The 18,772-nt window shown below is 38.5% G+C and overlaps 1 protein-coding gene across 2 annotated transcripts in view; it reads right to left on the bottom strand.

Moving 5' to 3' along the window:
• PLEKHG1 (pleckstrin homology and RhoGEF domain containing G1) overlaps positions 1 to 18,772 on the bottom strand; it is a 136,690-nt gene that overhangs the window by 88,871 nt on the left and 29,047 nt on the right. For both annotated transcript variants that reach the window (XM_084283454.1, XM_084283453.1), the window contains one exon: positions 10,269 to 10,343. In XM_084283454.1, the coding sequence (XP_084139580.1) occupies positions 10,269 to 10,317 (49 nt within the window). In that variant the 5' untranslated portion in view covers positions 10,318 to 10,343. The remainder of the gene's footprint in view (positions 1 to 10,268; positions 10,344 to 18,772) is intronic.

Here is an 18,772-nt window from a genome sequence, read left to right as displayed (position 1 = left end):
TGCTAGGATAGAGGTTATATTCAGGCTCTTATACATTAAACTGTTTCTTAGTCCTTCCATCACTTGAAGTACAGATTGCGTTCTGTGCATATAAAAATTGTGCATTGCACCTGCAAGTTGTGTCCATCTTAAATTATTCTGTAAAATACATATTGTGGGGACCATTGCCAAGATGTGTGTAATGGCATTTATATTAAGTACTGTTCCAGAAAAACCACAACTAAGAACATTTGCTATTTTCAAAGGATTCGCTAATTTTTCATGTCTTGAACTACACAATCAGTTTTTACAGCATGTTCTGACCAAATCAGCTACCAGAACATAATGTGGTTTTAATTTAAAGACTAAAAGCCTCCTATGTGTTCACTCTTTCGCCTGGACTGTTAATGGACCTGGAAATAATAAAACAGGACCAAGTCTCCCACCTTTCCCCATCTTTGCCTTCTGCGGTCAGAAAGTATTTCAGTAGTGCTGTAACCAGGCCGCCAGTTTGCTGACGCTTCAAGAAGTTGACTTCAATCGCTTGACGTATCACTCAAACATGCAAAAAGTTTCTATTAATTTTTTATTGCTCATAAAACTTCAAAGCTAGTTCCCTTCTTGTCTGTCAGCAGGCAGCAATTTCCCCCTTTTTAAGCTAAATTAAACTATAGGGAGCCAATTAAAAAAGCAAAACCTAACAGCCAAGATTTTCTCTCTATTAATCTCTCTAAATTTATGATATATCAAGGCCTCTAAGCCCACTTCCATTGTTACTGGCATAGCCTGAAATTACTGCCAGACATGTAATTAGGTGACTAAAAGATCTAAAAAAAAAATGGGGGAAAAAAATGCAACATTTACGTGATAATTAATATTAATTAATATTAGCAGTCATTAATTTGCTAACTACATAGCACTTGTCAAAGTTCTTCAGAGTAAAGCAGTAAAATAATTAGGACGTACCCGTGATGGCTCTGTAGCTGAACGGGCATAGTCGTCATATCTTTATTTTTACCACTTTGGATCTCCTGGTTTTAAGGCTGCACTCACCTCAAGACGAAAGAATGTAACCTTCATAATCTAATTTATCTTAAGAGTTACAGTTCACTCTAACTGGCAGTAAGCAATCAATTTTTCCCTCTTATCCTTCAATGTCCTTTAAAGTAGTTTTGGAAGAAAAATGGCTGGGGAGGGGGAAATCAATGAAACTGAAAACAAATTTTAGCATTCCACTTGAATAAAGCAGCAAGATAAAATATGGAATAAATCTCAAAAAGGGAAAAGCACTTTTAGGGGTATGAAAACTGACTTTCATTTAAAAAACAACTGACTTTAAAGTAATTAAATGTATTTTACATCCTATTACTGTAAGGAAAATCAAATATTAACACTGACAGAAAGATTAACTTTAACTGCTACTTTCGCTCATTTTCTATATATTATCCCTGTGCATTTGGAAGAAGTTTGGAGATCTTTGTTGATCGTGTTTCCACACAACAGTCTGGAGAACACTACAAATCCTGTAATAATATGACTATCACATAACAGTCATAAAAAAGCAACAACACACAAACACACACAAACATAAAAAACCCTCCCAAGCCCAGAAAGAGACCGGCAAAGGAAACTAATTTATAGCATGATTTCTAGGATAACAACTTCCATGATGACTGCATCACTTTAGGATGCTCTAAGTACTACTGAACAGTAATTTAAAACACAGTAACCACTTTAACAAAAAGTGACTGTTCTGTTTGGTGACAAAGTCTTCCCATAAAGAGATCCCAAGAGAAGCAACTGCTATCATGCCTGACCTAGAAAGAGCAGATGCAAAGTATACACCTAACATCTGTGATCGCAGAATAGACTTCTCCATTTTCACTCCAGGTCATGCTCACGCATGATTACAGTATTAGAGTTATCACAGTGTATCCTCTATCCCGGGTCTTCTCTGAGAACAATAATGGCAGTCCAACTCTTCCTGAAGATGAGAAGAGAATTTAAACCTGCAATGGCTTCCCTGGGGGCTATGAAGTGCATGAACTGCAGGAAAACAAAGAGCTGAGAGAGGAGTCTTCCAAAGAATCCACTCTTTAAAACTTAGCAGCCCCAACATTCAACTAGAAAGGATGAAAAGCCATCAGGTGTGACAAACAACAAGCTAAACATATGGCTTCATCTGTTTCTGGGAGAATGCAGGTGGGTAGAACAAGGAGGAACATATTGCTAGCACAGGAGTTGGGGAGGCAACAGCGCCCTGGATGCGTCCCACCTTGCTCAGCCACGCCAACTGCAGCACTCCGGCCCCCATCACTGCTGCGCTGTGCTGCATGTAAACAATTTAGAGCAATGCAACAGAAACAAAGCACTGACAATATTTTACTCAGGATATGAAACCTCAGTTATAATTCAGCCTAACATTCAAGTCACAGATCACAGCTTAAATGTAAACACTTTAAAAAAAATAATAAAATGTTGGGAGAACCAGGTAATCTCCAACCTGTTTTAAAAAGCATCTGAAAGGAATACTTACACTAAAATATACAGAAAATTAGCACACCTTGTTTGTTTGCTCTAACAAGGAACCTTTGCTCCTTCAGAAATATTTGAATTGTTTCAGATTTTTCTCATCTTGGTACATAAATTTAGAAATAAATTGTACCATTAGCATTCAAAAGAGCTTTAAAGAAACAACCTGATTTTCCTCATGACATCACATTGGATTGTTCCATGGAAGCTGCATTCAGTATTTCATATTTGTCATAGTCGGCTATTTAATATGTGCACAGTGTTTATAAGTGATGATATGGTTTTTATAACAATATACTTTTCATACAAAAGCAAAAAGTGCATCAAACTCAAATGTTACATGTCCTAAGTACTTAAGACTGAAGAATTAATTACCACTGAGACAGAAAAGCAAACGTAATTCTTTAAATATCGGATTATCAATACATACTAAGGGAAAAAAAAAAAAAAAAAAAGGAAAAAAAGAAGCATACTATTTTCCAAAGTTCAAGGTTAAACAGTTCAGGCTACAATATCCTGCTGCACTGGTAAGAGGGATGTAACTAGCAGATGACTGGAGCACCAATCTCTGATTGGGCACCAACCGGCCAGAGCACCAAGGGAACTGCTGGGCACCTGAAGAACAAGCCATTATACCAGTTAATAGCAAACCTTTGTGATCTGTGATTCAACCACCATTCTGGAGAAGAGCAGATTTTATTGTACTCAAACATTTCACAGCGTCCAGCACAGTCTGCCTGTCACCACCCTTCACTGCCTGAGATCAAGGCAGCAACAGTCACTGCTGCCCACTCCCCTTCTCCACTCCACTGACCTGAGGAAGCTTGAAGGGCACAGCCAGATAACATCCTGTTGGCAGCTGAGAAAGAAAGTAGGACCCAGCATGGCCCAGTGACTTAGATAGTCAAAGTAATTTAAAAAAAAAAAAAAAAAAAAAAAAAGGTAAATTGATTCAATATTGTGGTGTAACGCATCATAACACAACCAGGGAATTTGAGCCATGCTGTAAAGCACAAAGCTGCAAGCAGCACAGAGCACTAGTTTTTGTTTCAGCTATTACTAATATTCAAGCCCAGTGCACTAGAGCTAGCCCAAATTTCCCAAAAGAGTTATGACAACAGTTATCATGCATTACAACAACTAACGTTTCAAAAAACAACAACAACAACAACAACAACAACAAAAAACGTGCCAACCTCTCTTAGTATGCAGACAGAAGCCAACATTATTTTATTTCTCAAAAAGGGATATATTAATAATAAAGTGCAATGGCAAATTTCTGTATCTATAACTATAGCACTTCCTTGATAAGTGTCCTAACCCTGGGCAGGAATTCCTACATTGCAGGAATCAGTCTTAGAAAACTTTGGGGGCAGAAATTAGGCTATTTTCTTCACTCATTTGAAGTGGACTTTAAGATTTGAAGATTCATTGGGCAGTCTACAGATCTACATGGCTGTACTTGCATGTTTTTCCACTGCAATATGCTACTTATTATGGCCAAAATAACATACAAACATATGTCAGAGAAATTATAAAACTAAACGAGACTTACCATAAATAACAGTAACAACTGGTAGGCTCCTGCTATTGTCATCAGGTAGGCAATGCAAGGAAAAACACTGCTGATCCTATCAGAAAGTTTGCAATGATACCAACTTGTTGTCCACTGACGTTTGTTAGTGCCTGTTTACAAAGCACCCGTGTAACATTAGTTTCCTTCAGGATGTTAGCATGAAGCACAAAGACAGTAAGGGAGGATCCAGATGGGGGAATATGTGGAACTTGCTTAATGAATGGAGATAGGGTGGGCAAGGGGAAGGAAGAAGTGTTTGGGGGAGGTTAACTTCCTCACATCTTTCTCTACAAAGATTTCTGCTTTTTAAGGCACAGCAAAGCAACTAGACAAGCTGACTGGAGAAACCTAATAAAGGTTCCCACATCTGTATAACTTTCTAACTACTGCTCAGGAGGCATTTGACAGATACCTCAAAAACTTTGAGTGTAAGAGCCTTCCAAGTGGCTACCAAGGTAAACATCATGTTACAAAGAGCTGGTCAAAGGTATCATGACCAAAATATATATCTATATCTCAGAAGTCCACAGGATAAAGCACTTCATTGTTATGAAAGCCATTCAATATCAGAAGTATTCTCTTATGCTACCAAAAAGAAACAAAACGACATGATCAAAATCACTGTTTTTAATTCTCTAAGATGGATAAGTCGTGATGAAAAACCTACAAACATTCCCCTAAATTTTTGCAAATGACCAATTGCCCAGATCCAAATACCATTACGAGCAGTGACTGTGAATGACAGCAGCCTCTCTCCAAGTGTGAGAAGAGGAATTTACACAAGGGGTGAGGTACTCCTGTCAGTCTAATTGCCAAGTGTTAACTATACCACAAGTTTAAGAGTGACTTTTCAGCAAACATGAGCAGAACAAATGCTAATTCCTTTGCAAGCTAAAACAGAAATACACTCAATCCACTTCCTGGTATTGACATAGTGCATTGTTCTAAATGCATCCATTGTAAATAGAATATAATAGCTTTGCCGTAGGAAAACAGTTAAGAAAGTTATATGCGGATCATGGTGGGGTTTCTTGTTTTAATTTGTTTGTCTACCACTCCTTGAGAGCCACACAAGCTTCTCGAAAAACTATTCCTCCTGTGTGATGTACACACCCCTACATCTTTGCAACAGTAGGACTTCAAGGTAGTGTTGTGGGTTTTTTGCCTTTTTTTTTTTTTTTCCTCCCTAGAGCACAAAGCAACCAGTGAAATTTATAAATGTAAGTGTTGACTCAAAAGGGTTTGACAGAAAAGGCAGCAGTAAAGCAAATAATCTGCCCACTCACTGGGGACCCTCAAGTCAAGGACTAAGTCACAGAAACTTAATTACAGGAAACTCATTTCTCAATTGTCTGCTCCTGTCTGCTCATGGCTTAACCAGAGCAGTGGGTCAGTGGGTGAGGGGCAGGGAGGGGTACTGCTAGGTTAAAGCAACACTGACTTTTTAAAAATTTCCAGATAATCAGTTATCTTGCCAACACTTTGGTCAACCCAACTTGACCCTTATAAATGAGAAAGGCTAATTGTCAGATATTTGTAACAACAAAAACACATTTTTTGAAGACCACTTGTAGCACGAACATTTCTTTGAAAAAAACAAGCAGTGATAAGATGTCTGGAAAAAAATAATGAAGTTCATATAAATGTTTATGCACATAAGTAGCAGTTATATTTTAAACTTGAATAATTAAACACTCACTTCTTATTTCTGATTCTGTCATACTCTGGACCAGTGAGACATTCCCATTTATCAGCAAACTGTATGAATGATAAGTAAATATAGAGATGCATGTGATCAAAGACTATGGAAGTCTATCTTACAAGTCAGTGCTAAAGCAGCTACTGGCCTGTGTCTGGCAATTGTTTCTGAGCAAACGTTATCATAGTATTCTGTAAGAGTATTTATGAAAATAAATCAGTAAAGCCTTTCACAGTGTAGAAATTCTAACTTGCACCAGCATTGATTTAGAATCATTAGAAGACATTAGTAGCATGTTTTTGTCTTGAGTAGAATGTGAAAATCAAGACATAACTTGAGGTTTCTAAGATCCATTTTTATTCATCATTTCCTTTTGTTAAGAGGAAAACATTAATTTCAGAAGTGACTAAAAGCAAAGTATCCAGATTAACCCATAATTTGTTTCACTAAGCACTGTATGTGCTAAAGAACATTTTAAAATGTTTGAAGTGTGAACATACGCTTCCATATACATACATGCATATACATTCACTTACACATACAATGAACACAGTTACACCGCCTCACATACTCACGCAGTTTCTTAATGATCTAGATGATCATTTTTGATCTGTCTTCTGGTATATGGGAGATTTCAAGCCACAAGAATCTTGTATGAATTCCATTGAAACATGAAACTTAGGATTCAATTTAAAAAAAAAAAATCTCTGGTGGATCTTGGTGTCAGAAAGCTTTCCAGACTTAACTGTCCTTGATAACTTGCAAGACAGTGCATTATTTTTCTGCTTGATTCAGATGTCAGAAGTTACTAAACACCACAAAAACCTTGAAAACATACACCAGCAAAGCATGAAGGACAGCTGTAAGAGGAAGTACCATTGGAAAGAGGGCAAGGATTTGTTTTCATGTGTCACTTGCACAGCAAGCCAATGTTCCACTGTTGCAGAAGTTCACACAGAACAGTTCAAAGAGTATAACACACATACCTCTCTACAACACTTCGATTACCTGTGCTTTATAAGTTCAGTTCCTCAGCAGCCACTGTACACTAACTGAAGCTAGTCTTACAGCAATAACCAAAATGCCTTTGCTCAAGTTTTGTGGGTTAACCTTGGTAGGCAATGAAGTCTCACACAGCTATTCACTCACTGTCCTCATCCTCACCCCAGCAGGGTGGAGGAAGAGAATCAGAAGGGAAAAAAATAAGAAACTGTCTAAGTTCAGAAAAGGACAGGTTAGTAAGAAAACAGAAAAAAGAAACAAGGAGAAAAAGTAATACGAAAGGCAATTGCTCACCACCAGTCTACCAATGCCCAGCTAGCTCCCAGACAATCACCCTATCAAACTTTCCCCTACAGTTTTAGTGCTGAGCATGACTTAACGTGATACAGGACATCCCGTTGGTCCATTTGGGACCCCTCTGTGTCCCCCCCAGCTCCTGGTGCACCCCCAGCCTCCTCGCTGGCAGGGCAGCATGAGGAGCAGAAGAGTCCTTAACTCTGTGTGAGCACAGCTCTGTAACAGCTGAAACATCGGGGTGTTATCAGCACTGTCTTCTCTACAAATCCAAAACACAGCAACATACCAGCTACTATGAAGAAGATTAACTCTATTCCAGACAAAACCAGTACTTCATGTTCAGACCCTAGTAGGTTTTTTAATAATTGCTCATCCTGTGCTACCCCCAGCTAAGTAAAGGAAGTGACCCTGTTTTGGGGAAACTGAAAGATTTTGAAAAACTACGTTTCCTGAAAAATTCCTAGAGTTTATCATTGTAATCCATATTGTCTGAACTTCCAGTGGTAATAGCAAACTTCTTTGCACACGTCTGCATAAACATAAGTATCTGTGTTACGTTCAGTATACATTTTATGTCTTCAGGCTGCAATGATACTACATTTATTTCTTGAGACATATACAGAACGCAATGTTTTTTGCCTTTATTTTCATAAAGATTTTATAGTTAAAGCTCTGAAATACAGCATCTAGCGGGGAGGGTTGCATAGATGTAGAAAAATCATCTCCCTGGAAAAGCAGAAGACTTTTTCAGTCTTAATTTGTTCTTGATATGAGCAGCACATACATGAACCTCTAGTGTGAGAATTTGGTTAATGGGGGCAAAATAATAATAATTAAAAAAAAAAAAAGACGACCTTGCACTACATATTCCTTTCTCCCTGAATTCCGAACCCACTGGGCACATGGTGAGCTTTGGAAGTAGAGGAAATAAAGCTGCTGAAATGGTTTATTTTTCAAGTACATGAAAGTCTGTACATGGAAACCTGAAGGCTTTCTATGTATTTTGCAAGACTGACCTCATTTTTACATCCCATCATGCATTTTCCAATATGCAAGTAACCTAGAATTGACAAGGTACTGAACAAGATCCTCTGGGCATTTTCTAGATTTGCTTAATTGCAGAGATGTTTCTAGAATTGTATTTATTTATTTACCTAAGGACGCTTCTGGTGAAATGAAACCACATTTACAGAAACAAAAGAGACACTGAAAGCTTCATGAGAGTCTTCCAAAAATGAAATGAAAACCAGCTTCCTGCCTCTCTCTCCTGTGCCTAGACATGAACGATCCCTTGTTCAGTTTCAACCTTGTAATTTGGGGCTGGAGTTCACAGGAAAATATTTGGCAGCTGGTATCTGGGATGTTCCCAGCAACCTTAAAGATAGCTGTCTTTTCAGTGTCTCACTGACGCACACGGTAGTTCTCAGCCCTCACCCATCTCTCTTAACAGGGGTCAATCTCTGATTGCCAGCGTAAGGAGGAGAATCAGCCTGTACTTGATGGCCAAGGTGACTGTCAATGACAATGTCAATGACTGTCATTAACAACGCTGCAGGATTCTTTCCGTTCCCTCCCCTTCCTTCCCCAGACCCCTGCTCCCAAGGCCACCTACAGCTTTACGCTATCACCAGTCCTACCCACTTTAACTCCTGACGTAAAGCCAAAGCACACCTTACCACTCACTTATGGGAAGTTGCTTATATGGTAAATTAAAATGTAACAAGAGGAAATAAAGTTAGAGAGACATTTTCCCCCAGTTTGATCAGAAGGCTTTACATCATCCCTCACTAAATTTATCAGAACTCCTCTCAGAGACTGAAGGACTGAACCACAGCATTATCTGCCACCACTCCACAGCCAGAAAAAAGAATCAATGAATGATATTTATTACCAGAGTAGTAGTAACTATAACACATTTAGATTTCATTAGTACCTATGATAGCTATAGATGTGATCCCATAATCTACTTGTAGGGAAGCAACCCGGAAGGTACATGACAATTGTTCCATGTCTTAATGCACAGCACAAGTGGAGACCTTGCTTTTAACTGGATCTAGGTACAGCATTTTAGCATTAGATTTATTTAGAAGGTGAGCACACAAAATGTGTATCAGAAAGAGCACTCAATCCTTTGGAAGCCTAGCTGGACTGTTTCTCATCTGGTATTGAGAGTTCTCATAGTAGCATATATTAATCTTGAAAAATAAATTAATAGAAAGGCCTTTTGCAATTACACATAGCTTATTACCCTTTACAAGGAAGGAAATTTCTTTCTCGCCTGTTATTGATGCACTTTCTGAAGTTATTTTTGCAGCATGTTTGTGATACCTTTCAAATGTCAACAATAAGATTTAAATACAACTAAAATACTTTTTAAAAACTAAGCTTTGAGATGGGTATCCTAAGGTTTAGACAAAAAGCCTTATAACACAACAGACAGAATGCTGTATGACACAGTCTGAGCTGCAAGTTTTATTAAAAAATAAAGCACATATAATAAATACAGTACTTATATGAGGACAGGCATGATATAGAAAGCAAGTGGATGGAACAGATACACAAGTTTTGTCACTAGACTGTCAGAAACACCCCACAACCTTTACATGAAATAGCCAATAATTTCTTTTATACAGTATTTTAATAAAACACAATTCAGCAGTGTTTCTGAAGGACTAAAACATGCAAGAAAATAACTGGTTTTAGATTTTTAAAAATCCTTAAAATCAAGTACCAAATATTTGTATGTGGCAATTTAAAGTTAATGGATGGGGGGGTGGGCAGAGTCTTATTATCAAAAAGACTTGACCATTTCAGTATTCCACTAAATTTAATGGAAGTCACACATTTTTGCTTCCTCTTTGTATCAGTCAGTCCCCATTATAAATGCCAGCTTTGGTTCTATGAGACTGAAGTACCCCACACAAAAATCTGACCCCATTCCACAAGATCTCCCCATCTAAATGGGACAAAATTAATTCTCCACATGTGAAATCCTAGTAGCCCACTGGTTCTCCCAGCTCAGATAGGTACTGCTACTTAGATGAATACGCACACACAAAGTCAGTTCAGTTCTTCCTTAAGGTTAAGGACACGAAGGGAAGTTCGCCTATTGACTTAGTACTTCACAAATACCATGACACTTCATGAAAATGAAAGATGTCTGAAGGAAAAGAAACTACTCACCTTCATTCCTGGGAACAGGTTCTGTACCACCAGGAGTTTTATCTGGCATCTCAGCAGAGACAGGCTTAGCAAAATCTAATGGACAGAAAGCAAACAAAAGGAAAGAAAAGCATTCTTAATCAAAACCATTACATTTCCGAAGGACACTCCCCTGCCCCGTGCCCATTCATGAAGGATGAATTTTCAGCTTTCATAATTTCCGTGTTTAGATGTAAAATATGTAAACAAACAAAACTCCCTCGAGTTTATCTACAGTACGGTTCCATAGAACATAACTCGGATGTGAACAAATACTGTAGCATTTGTTTATAGGCAGGCAGGCCCCCTAATAAATCGCAATGGTAGCCTGGTAGACTTTAGTCTTTGAGCTTGGATATTTTTCCCCACAAGTGAGAGTTTCTAGTCAGAGGCCTATGAATTGGGATGAAAGTTGCTTGCTCCCATGGACTGCTGAAGTTAACAAAAGAGTGGTTACTCAGAGTCACACCAGCCAGCACTAAATACAAAAACAGCTTAAAGCTTTACTGTGCTGTGGAGTACCAATGTTTCTTCCATCCCAGCAGTGCGCAGACACTTAGGGCTTCTTAGGCAAGCAGTGGTCCCATCTCCTCTTAGCAACATAATGTACCTCTGTAGTACTGCCTGATGGTCAACATATACTGACTGGAATTTTGCATCCTTCTATTTAACACCTTCGAATATTTTCCCATCAACAACTGGGTTGACACGCCATTTCATATAACACAAAGCTCAAGATCAGACAGGACATGGTAGTAATAATAACAAGACAGAAAAGCAGGATTTTCTGCCCAAAGGAGGCCATGCATCACCTGGCAGAAACATTGCCTCAGGTGACAATTCAGATAGCTCACCTCACTGCTGTGTACAACAGTGCCCAGAGCTTGCAGCACTGTGAGGATTAACAGTCCAGCCTTAATCCTAATGATGTCAATGAACCACCCTGTTTCCAGCAATGTTGAGACAACGGTACTGATTCAACACAGAATTCAGATACTTATCAGACACAAGGTTCTGGTAGACCTCCCCAGCCCATCCTGCACTAAAACAGAGACTGAACACTAATAAAATAAAAGGACAATGCTCTATTTCCTACACAATTATTTTGCTCTCAAATTCATATGGTTTGTTCTGAATCCTATCAACAGACCTAGAATTAAAATGTTTAAAAGCTTAGAAATACCTTAGATGCATCTAAGGCTATGATCCACTAACACTTCCTAAGGTTTCATTCATTCAGCTAATTTATATTTAGCTGATGGAAACTCCACTGTATATGCCGTTCTACGTCAGCCAGTTCATCTCCACTGAAGATAAAATCTGCCAGTTCTTACACAGCAATTGCCACTGATGTAGCACTTTGCCCTTAACACAGGCGTTATATCTGCAGAACATGACACATACTGAACGTTTGGAACTACCCAAAAAGTCCTTTCTCAGCTCCTCAAAATTAATAGTGATAATGCTTATCCACCTAAGAGTCTGCGCACGAGTTCATTAACCACAGCTGGACAGTGTCACAAGATGAATAAACAAGTGTGCCCTCAGTGGAGTATTTGAACAACTACATCTCCAAAATCTTTATAAATTTGCTGAAAAACAGAAACACACTCTCCAAAAGACATTAAAAACATTAAATCTGTTGCTTAAAGAAGTTGCTCCAAGTTGAGGCATTGGAATGCACTGCCCAGGGAAGTGGTGGAGTCACCATCCCTGGAGGTCTTTAAAAGATGTTTAGATGTTGAACTTAGTGATATAGTTTAGTGGAGGACTGGTTAGTGTTAGGTCAGAGGTTGGACTCAATGATCTTGAGGTCTCTTCCAACCTAGACAATTCTGTGATTCTGTTAATTATGCATGCTCATCATGTCTAAACAGCTGACTAGAATAAACACACCAACTAACTCTAAAACTTGACAAGCTCACATCCAACCTGCAGTGATGTAATACATACTTGTGAATATTATGCCAGTTTATAATGCCAGTTATTTAGCAGTTAAATAGTAAAGTAGACAGGAACTAGTTAATCCTTTTGGTACATTTGAACTAGGAAGTTACACCAATAAATACAATATTTATTTTCATGATTCATTTCAAGCTTCAAGAAAATGGTTTATTTAAATTCTACATTTTAAATAAATTATCTCACATCACAAATTCAGGGTACTACTACACATTTAAAATAATAAAACACAGATATCCATGTAATTATTTCTGGTTTGGGTTGTATCAAGTTGCACAGTATTAAAATAAATATGTAAGTAGAGTTCAACATGAAAATGCTTAGTCAGTAACTTACTGACATATTAATGAAATAAAATTGGCAGTCTTAGAAATAATTTTTGATTTTTGTTGACATGTTTTGGATGAGCTAAATAGAAGCAAGCAAGAAAAAAAAAAAAGTAATTATTTTTTCTGGCCTCTTCTGCCCCAGTTTTTATTTATGTAAGTACAAGCTTCCTTGTCTAACACAGACCAACATCTCTCTCTGTTTGACCTTCCAGAGAAGTTACCTCTTTCTTTTGTGTCATCCAAAGTCAGTACCAGAAGGAACTTAAATTAAGACACCTACCAACATTCACTTCTCAGGAATTTAATGGAGTGTCTGTGCACAACCCATCATTTCCTGCACAAAAACACTAGGATTCAAATAGGCATTGAATGACCTTGGCATTTGCAGTAATGGAATGGTAAATTGAAAGCTGGATCATTTGATTTAGTGCACACAAAGGGTATTCACTGAACAGGTTCAGACTTCCCATAGCTACAGCAGCACTCTGTTTCAGGAACTCACTCAGACAGTACAAGGCAATTTAAAAATTCGTATGCCACAAATTGCTTTCAAAGTCTACCAATTTAGCAACTCCACATTACAGTAAGAGATAGCAAGGGAGGCTCCACATAGGTATACCAGGTTGAAGAAAGTCAACCTCTGTGTCCTAAAAACCAAATCTTCAGAACACTATCAAGAAACATTTGTCACTCTGTAATGATTTTTATCAAGGAAACAGTCTGTGAAATGTGTTGCCATTTCCTAGCTTTTTCTAAACTGCATGGGAGAATAGCAGTACCAGACCAGTTCAATGGGTGCAAACTATATTACCAGTATACAGCCTTCAACATTTTCCCGCAGCATTATCAGCAATTTTAAATGTTCCATCTATAAATTGAGGTCCAGTTATGTGACACCAAATAGTATTTTAAGGGAATTCTTTAGATAGCATGGAAATCTATGCATTTCAAATACTAAAAGTCTGTTTTCTTCCCTGCTCTCTCATTAATGCAAATTGGTTCCATACTTGCTAGAAGTTGCAGAATAAACAACTTAAATTCCACTCCCCTCCCCCAAGAAAAAAAGAAAAAAAAGCCTAGACACATTACCAAGTAACCACATTTTCTCTTCATATACCCCAGATAAACTTATTTATTCTTTGTTTTGCTTTAGTTTTCTTCTCTGAGACATACAGCAAATCTACTGGAAGGAGGAAAATTTAAATAGAAGAAATACTGAACTCCACCCTCACCTCCTGTAACATGCCAAGTTCTCAATGACTCAAAAACCAGACATTTATAAATAAATCAATAAAAAAAAAAAAAAAAAGCAAAAGTTCATGGTTTTAATCTGGGAAGTAAATTTTTGATAAGTACTATTTACCAAAGCAGGAAATGAAGTCTCCCTTTCTGCAAGGAGGCTAAATAGGACTTGTAAAAACACAGCAGTGAAGCAGCATTTAGGGTATAAGCTTCCTAGCAGGATACAAAAGAATTTCTTGCTCACTTTTGAAACAATCAAGCTCTACTTATCCAAACAATCTTATTGCAATCTTTAGGTTACTGCTACTACTTTCAAGATTATTAGGACCTTAAACACCACTCCTGTTAGACCCTTCTAAATAGTCTTGTAATTTAATTATTGATGCATCTTCAATTGTCCCTGCACCTTTAGCACACCTATTCTAGTTGTCCATGGGGTACTTGGTATTTCTGAATTTGTCACTCAAAACTCACTACCTATTGCTAACTTCTCTAAGCAGTTTTTCACAGAGCATCCCACTCACAGAAATTGAAATATGTATGCATTCATAACTTACGAATAAACACAGCTATACTGTTTACATTTCTTAATTAGGCAAAACTCTTAAGAGTAACCAAAAACATTCAGATGTATGACCATGCATTTTCACAGGCAATAATCTGCCTGGACCACCCAACTGGACATACTGGGAGGTCCTAGTTCAAGAGATTTCTTGTTCCTTATAAAGGATCGTTTTGCCTTTAAAATTCTGCTAAAAATTGAAGATCACCTTTGATTTTATGAAAAAATAAGACCTCAGTTCATTTAAACACAGGATCCAAATCAATAGCATGTGATAACTGAATTCATGAGAAAGCATTCAAACTTCCAGCACACCAGTGACTTTTTAAAAAAGCATGCTAAGGACAAACATGTAATTCCTGCATTTCATAGACAAATACAGTCTAGTCTCTTAAATTAATAGTATATTGCTAAAAACACATTGCTTCTAATTATTCAAAATAATTATTCAAAATAATTGTTGACTGAAGTATTGCAATATTCAAGTTTCGTGGAGAAATTCTCATTAGAGAGATTTCTGTTCCGGTTTTGTTTTCTCAGCAAATTATTGCTCTACTCTAAAAAAGCATCAAGCAGCTTGAAAGAAACTATCGTTAATCACAGTACTGTTTGCTGTCGTAACTATGGAGCCCAGCTATGTATTTGTGTTGAACAACTAACATCACTAACCAAAATCTAACCTGAACCTCCTTTGTGAGCGGCTGAGGGAGCTGGGCTTGTTCAGCCTGGAGAAGAGGAGGCTCAGGGGTGACCTTATCGCTCTTTTTAGGTACCTCAAGGGAGGCTGTAGCGAGGTGGGGGTTGGCCTGTTCTCCCACGTGCCTGGTGACAGGACGAGGGGGAATGGGCTTAAGTTGAGCCAGGGGAGTTTTAGGTTAGATGCTAGGAAGAACTTCTTCACTGAAAGGGTTGTGAGGCACTGGAACAGGCTGCCCAGGGAAGTGGTGGAGTCACCATCCCTGGAAGTCTTCAAAAGACGTTTAGATGTAGAGCTTAGGGATATGGTTTAGTGGAGGGCTGTTAGCGTTAGGTTGGAGGTTGGACTCGATGACCTTGAGGTCTCTTCCAACCTAGAAAATTCTGTGATTCTGTGATCACCAGCCTCTAGTCTATGTCTGATCCAAAGAGCTGGAAGCAATCACATTAAAGGAAGTTGATTGGGTTTCTTCAAAAATATCTCAACATATAGAACCTTAACCAGACATCACATTTCTTTCCAATCTTCCAAAGAAACAATCAACATTACTAAGGTCTGCTCCAGCTGTAGCCACTTTATTCATGATCAACACAGGTATTCCTTTAAAATACTGTATTTAATTTTTAAATGCAGCTTTTTACAGAATAAATAGCCACAAGTACAGATCAATATATAATGAAACAACTGAAGCTCTGATGTTCAACATTACACACCATGCTGTTAACAGTAAAGCCTTCTGGTGATTTATTTTTAAAGAACATTTGGATGAGTTCTTTCTGCTTCAACTAAATAAAAAAAAAAAAAAAAGTGTAAGAGTGGGAAGGAAGAAAAGGGATAATAGCACTTTCCTTGACATAAAATGTCCTGTAAACCAACAAGAAAGCTTAGATGCCCATGCACCGCCTGCACAGAATAACACTTCTTGAGTGAATGGTATAGGACATTGTTGCCAAAGGCAGTATCATTCACAGAGCCCTCCCAAACCAGTAATCAGAAAGCCTCAGGCCACAGGATGAACTCCATGTTCTGAGGAAGGCTATGGCAAAAATTCTCACCCACATTAATGGAACCAGAATTTGACATTTGGCTCTTAAAGGATGCGTATATCTTTGTTAGAGAATAAGAACATCCAGCTCAGATTTTTTAGTAATTTATTTGCCTACAAAATCCCTTCTGGATCAGAAGCTTTGCTGCTTTGAACCCCTTGAGAATAGCTTTGATCCTAGGTCACATAAACCATGAAAGCTAGTTTACATGTGAACACTAACACAGTTCTTTCACATGAACCAAGAGGTGACACTGAAGAAAACTCTAAATAACAGGGACAGAAAGGATATAAATTATGAGGACACTATACACTGTATGCCATGAAGCCTCATTGCTGCTCCTATTCACCACCACCCCTCAGTCTTTCTAAGTAACATAGCAGTACCTGTCTAAGATTAAAGTGCTATTTCAAGTTAGTATTTATTTCTTCCAAACTGCACTGAATTCTAATGGCTCCTTTCATTCCCTTCCAGCAGAGCTCTGGATGTGGGTGTGAATTACTGCTTCCCTTCTCCAACAGTCCTCTCCCACAAAAATCTCTCAGCCTTTTTTCCCTGCAATGCAACACATGTTAAAACACTCCAAGCCCTTTTTTGGGGGGTGGGGAGAGGTGGGTAAGATGCCTCTTTGCCAAACCAGGTCACCTTTGCACCTCATTTCTCACTAGCAACAGTGACACTATGGCAACTGCACCAAGAGGTGAGCTGGTTCAAACAAGACCATCTGAGCTACATGGGCAAGAAGGAACAAAATATCCTTTGCATATCATTTGCCCTATTAATAAAAATCACATTAACATCAGCTCTTTCTCCTCTGACATTCAAAACAGCACAAGGCACCAGCATACTCTGACTAATTTCTACAGCCAATCATTTATACTGCAGCTGCAACCGAAAAACCCAACTCTTTCCCCTCAAGCAAAGACCAAATCACAGAATTCCCTTTGTCACTTTCATTTTGGTTTACTGTAATCCACTGGTTTTGAATCTGAAAAACATCACAAATGTTCCCGTATAAGGAATGAGCTGGCTGGCTCCTCTGTGGTTTAACTGCTACGCATACATCTCCCTCCTCCAGTCTCCCCGATAGCTCTGAATCCATTCCCAGTACTACTCCAAGGCTTTGGCCATGGTTTTTCAAACCCACTAAAAGATCAAGTTTAGCAACTAATCACCATGTTTCAGTCTACAAGTCAAGACAGCGAAGTAATATGGGATATGAGGCCTAGAAGGGAACATGGCACGGGATCTTCTCCTTCAAACTTTATATAGAATGAACTTCTTGAAAAGATGAGACTTACTCAACATTTGATCAGGATCCAACCATATTTCAAGGCTCCTTCCTTAACACCACCCGTTGCCATATTCCAAGTGAAACAAAGAGGAAGCCTTCCCTGTCAGGTTTTCTGTGAGGAGGAAAAGGGATCAAAACCTCCACTGAAACTCCAACAACCTGTACAATCCCAAGTACCCTTGTGCAGTGCCAGTTCAAAGCCTACACCGAAAGATTTCATTTTTTAATGATGAAATATATGTATTTACTCAGAGTTTATGTGTCAGAAGTAAAACAGAATTCATCAACTCGGCAGAAGAAATACCTTTCAAACTCATTTCAGCTCCACTAGCTGAAATTAACCACTAGCATTTTTCTTTATGTAAAGACCAACTGTTACCGAGTATTTTTGAAACTATCACCTTTTAAACAAGTAACTTTGCTTAGAGATCAGGCCTACGCTGCATGTCATCATGCTGTGCTACAGCAAACTGATAGAAAACAACCTAATGCTTCTCCTGCTGCGACACAAAATTGCAATAGCACTTTCCCATGTGGCTTTCTAATGATGCTGCATCTCTGAATGATAAAACCACCTGTTCCAGCAAAGCTCCCGCAGGTGGCACTAGCTACTGCTGACAACACAGCACGGACAAAGCCAAGTGTTTGCAGCTGAAACTGCCAGTCCCCTTCTGGTCAGCATGCCAAGCAAGCGCTACAGATCCTTACAGCTTTCTAGTATCTGGTACATCCTACTTCGTGCTCAAGTCTGGATCTGGGTTTAGACAGCCTGCTGGCTGTGCCATTCTACCACTTTTTGCTTATTTCACAACCTTCTATCATCATAAACCAGATCATTTTTAAGCACTGTGTGTTTTTCAAAAATACATACACACACATTGCTTCTCTCATGCATTTGTACAGGGCAATTACATACAAACAAAAAATCCATCAAAAGATCGTGTTTCACTTGCACACAGTAAGTCTGTCTCTGTGGTCACCTTTTGAATTCATGCTTGAGAAAGTACACAGCCTTGAGTGAGATAGCTTAGCAGGTGACATTCCTGAAACACACACTGAAGAAAAACGAAGAGTGGGACAAGTAGGTCAGTCCTAAAATATTTAGGGACTTGGAGGCAAGCCCTAGTGCAGGCTGTACAAGTAGAGCAGTAGCAAGCCATTGCTACCAAGTATTGCTGTCACGTACTCAACTCAAAGAAGTCTTCTCTTTAGTATGTATGAAATGCAGGACTTTTAGCAACATGAAAGTTCTTCTTTGATAACGTTTTAATATTGTAAGGACTTGCAGAGTCACTTTATACTGTCACCTGCGGGACTTACAGCCAAATATGGTCTCTAGCCATTAGCTCTACAA

Source organism: Netta rufina (assembly GCF_964035555.1).
Source record: "Netta rufina genome assembly, chromosome: 3".
NCBI classification, from domain to species: domain Eukaryota; kingdom Metazoa; phylum Chordata; class Aves; order Anseriformes; family Anatidae; genus Netta; species Netta rufina.
The sequence above is the reverse complement of the archived record's forward strand: the minus strand, read 5'-3'. Positions and strand labels throughout refer to the sequence as shown.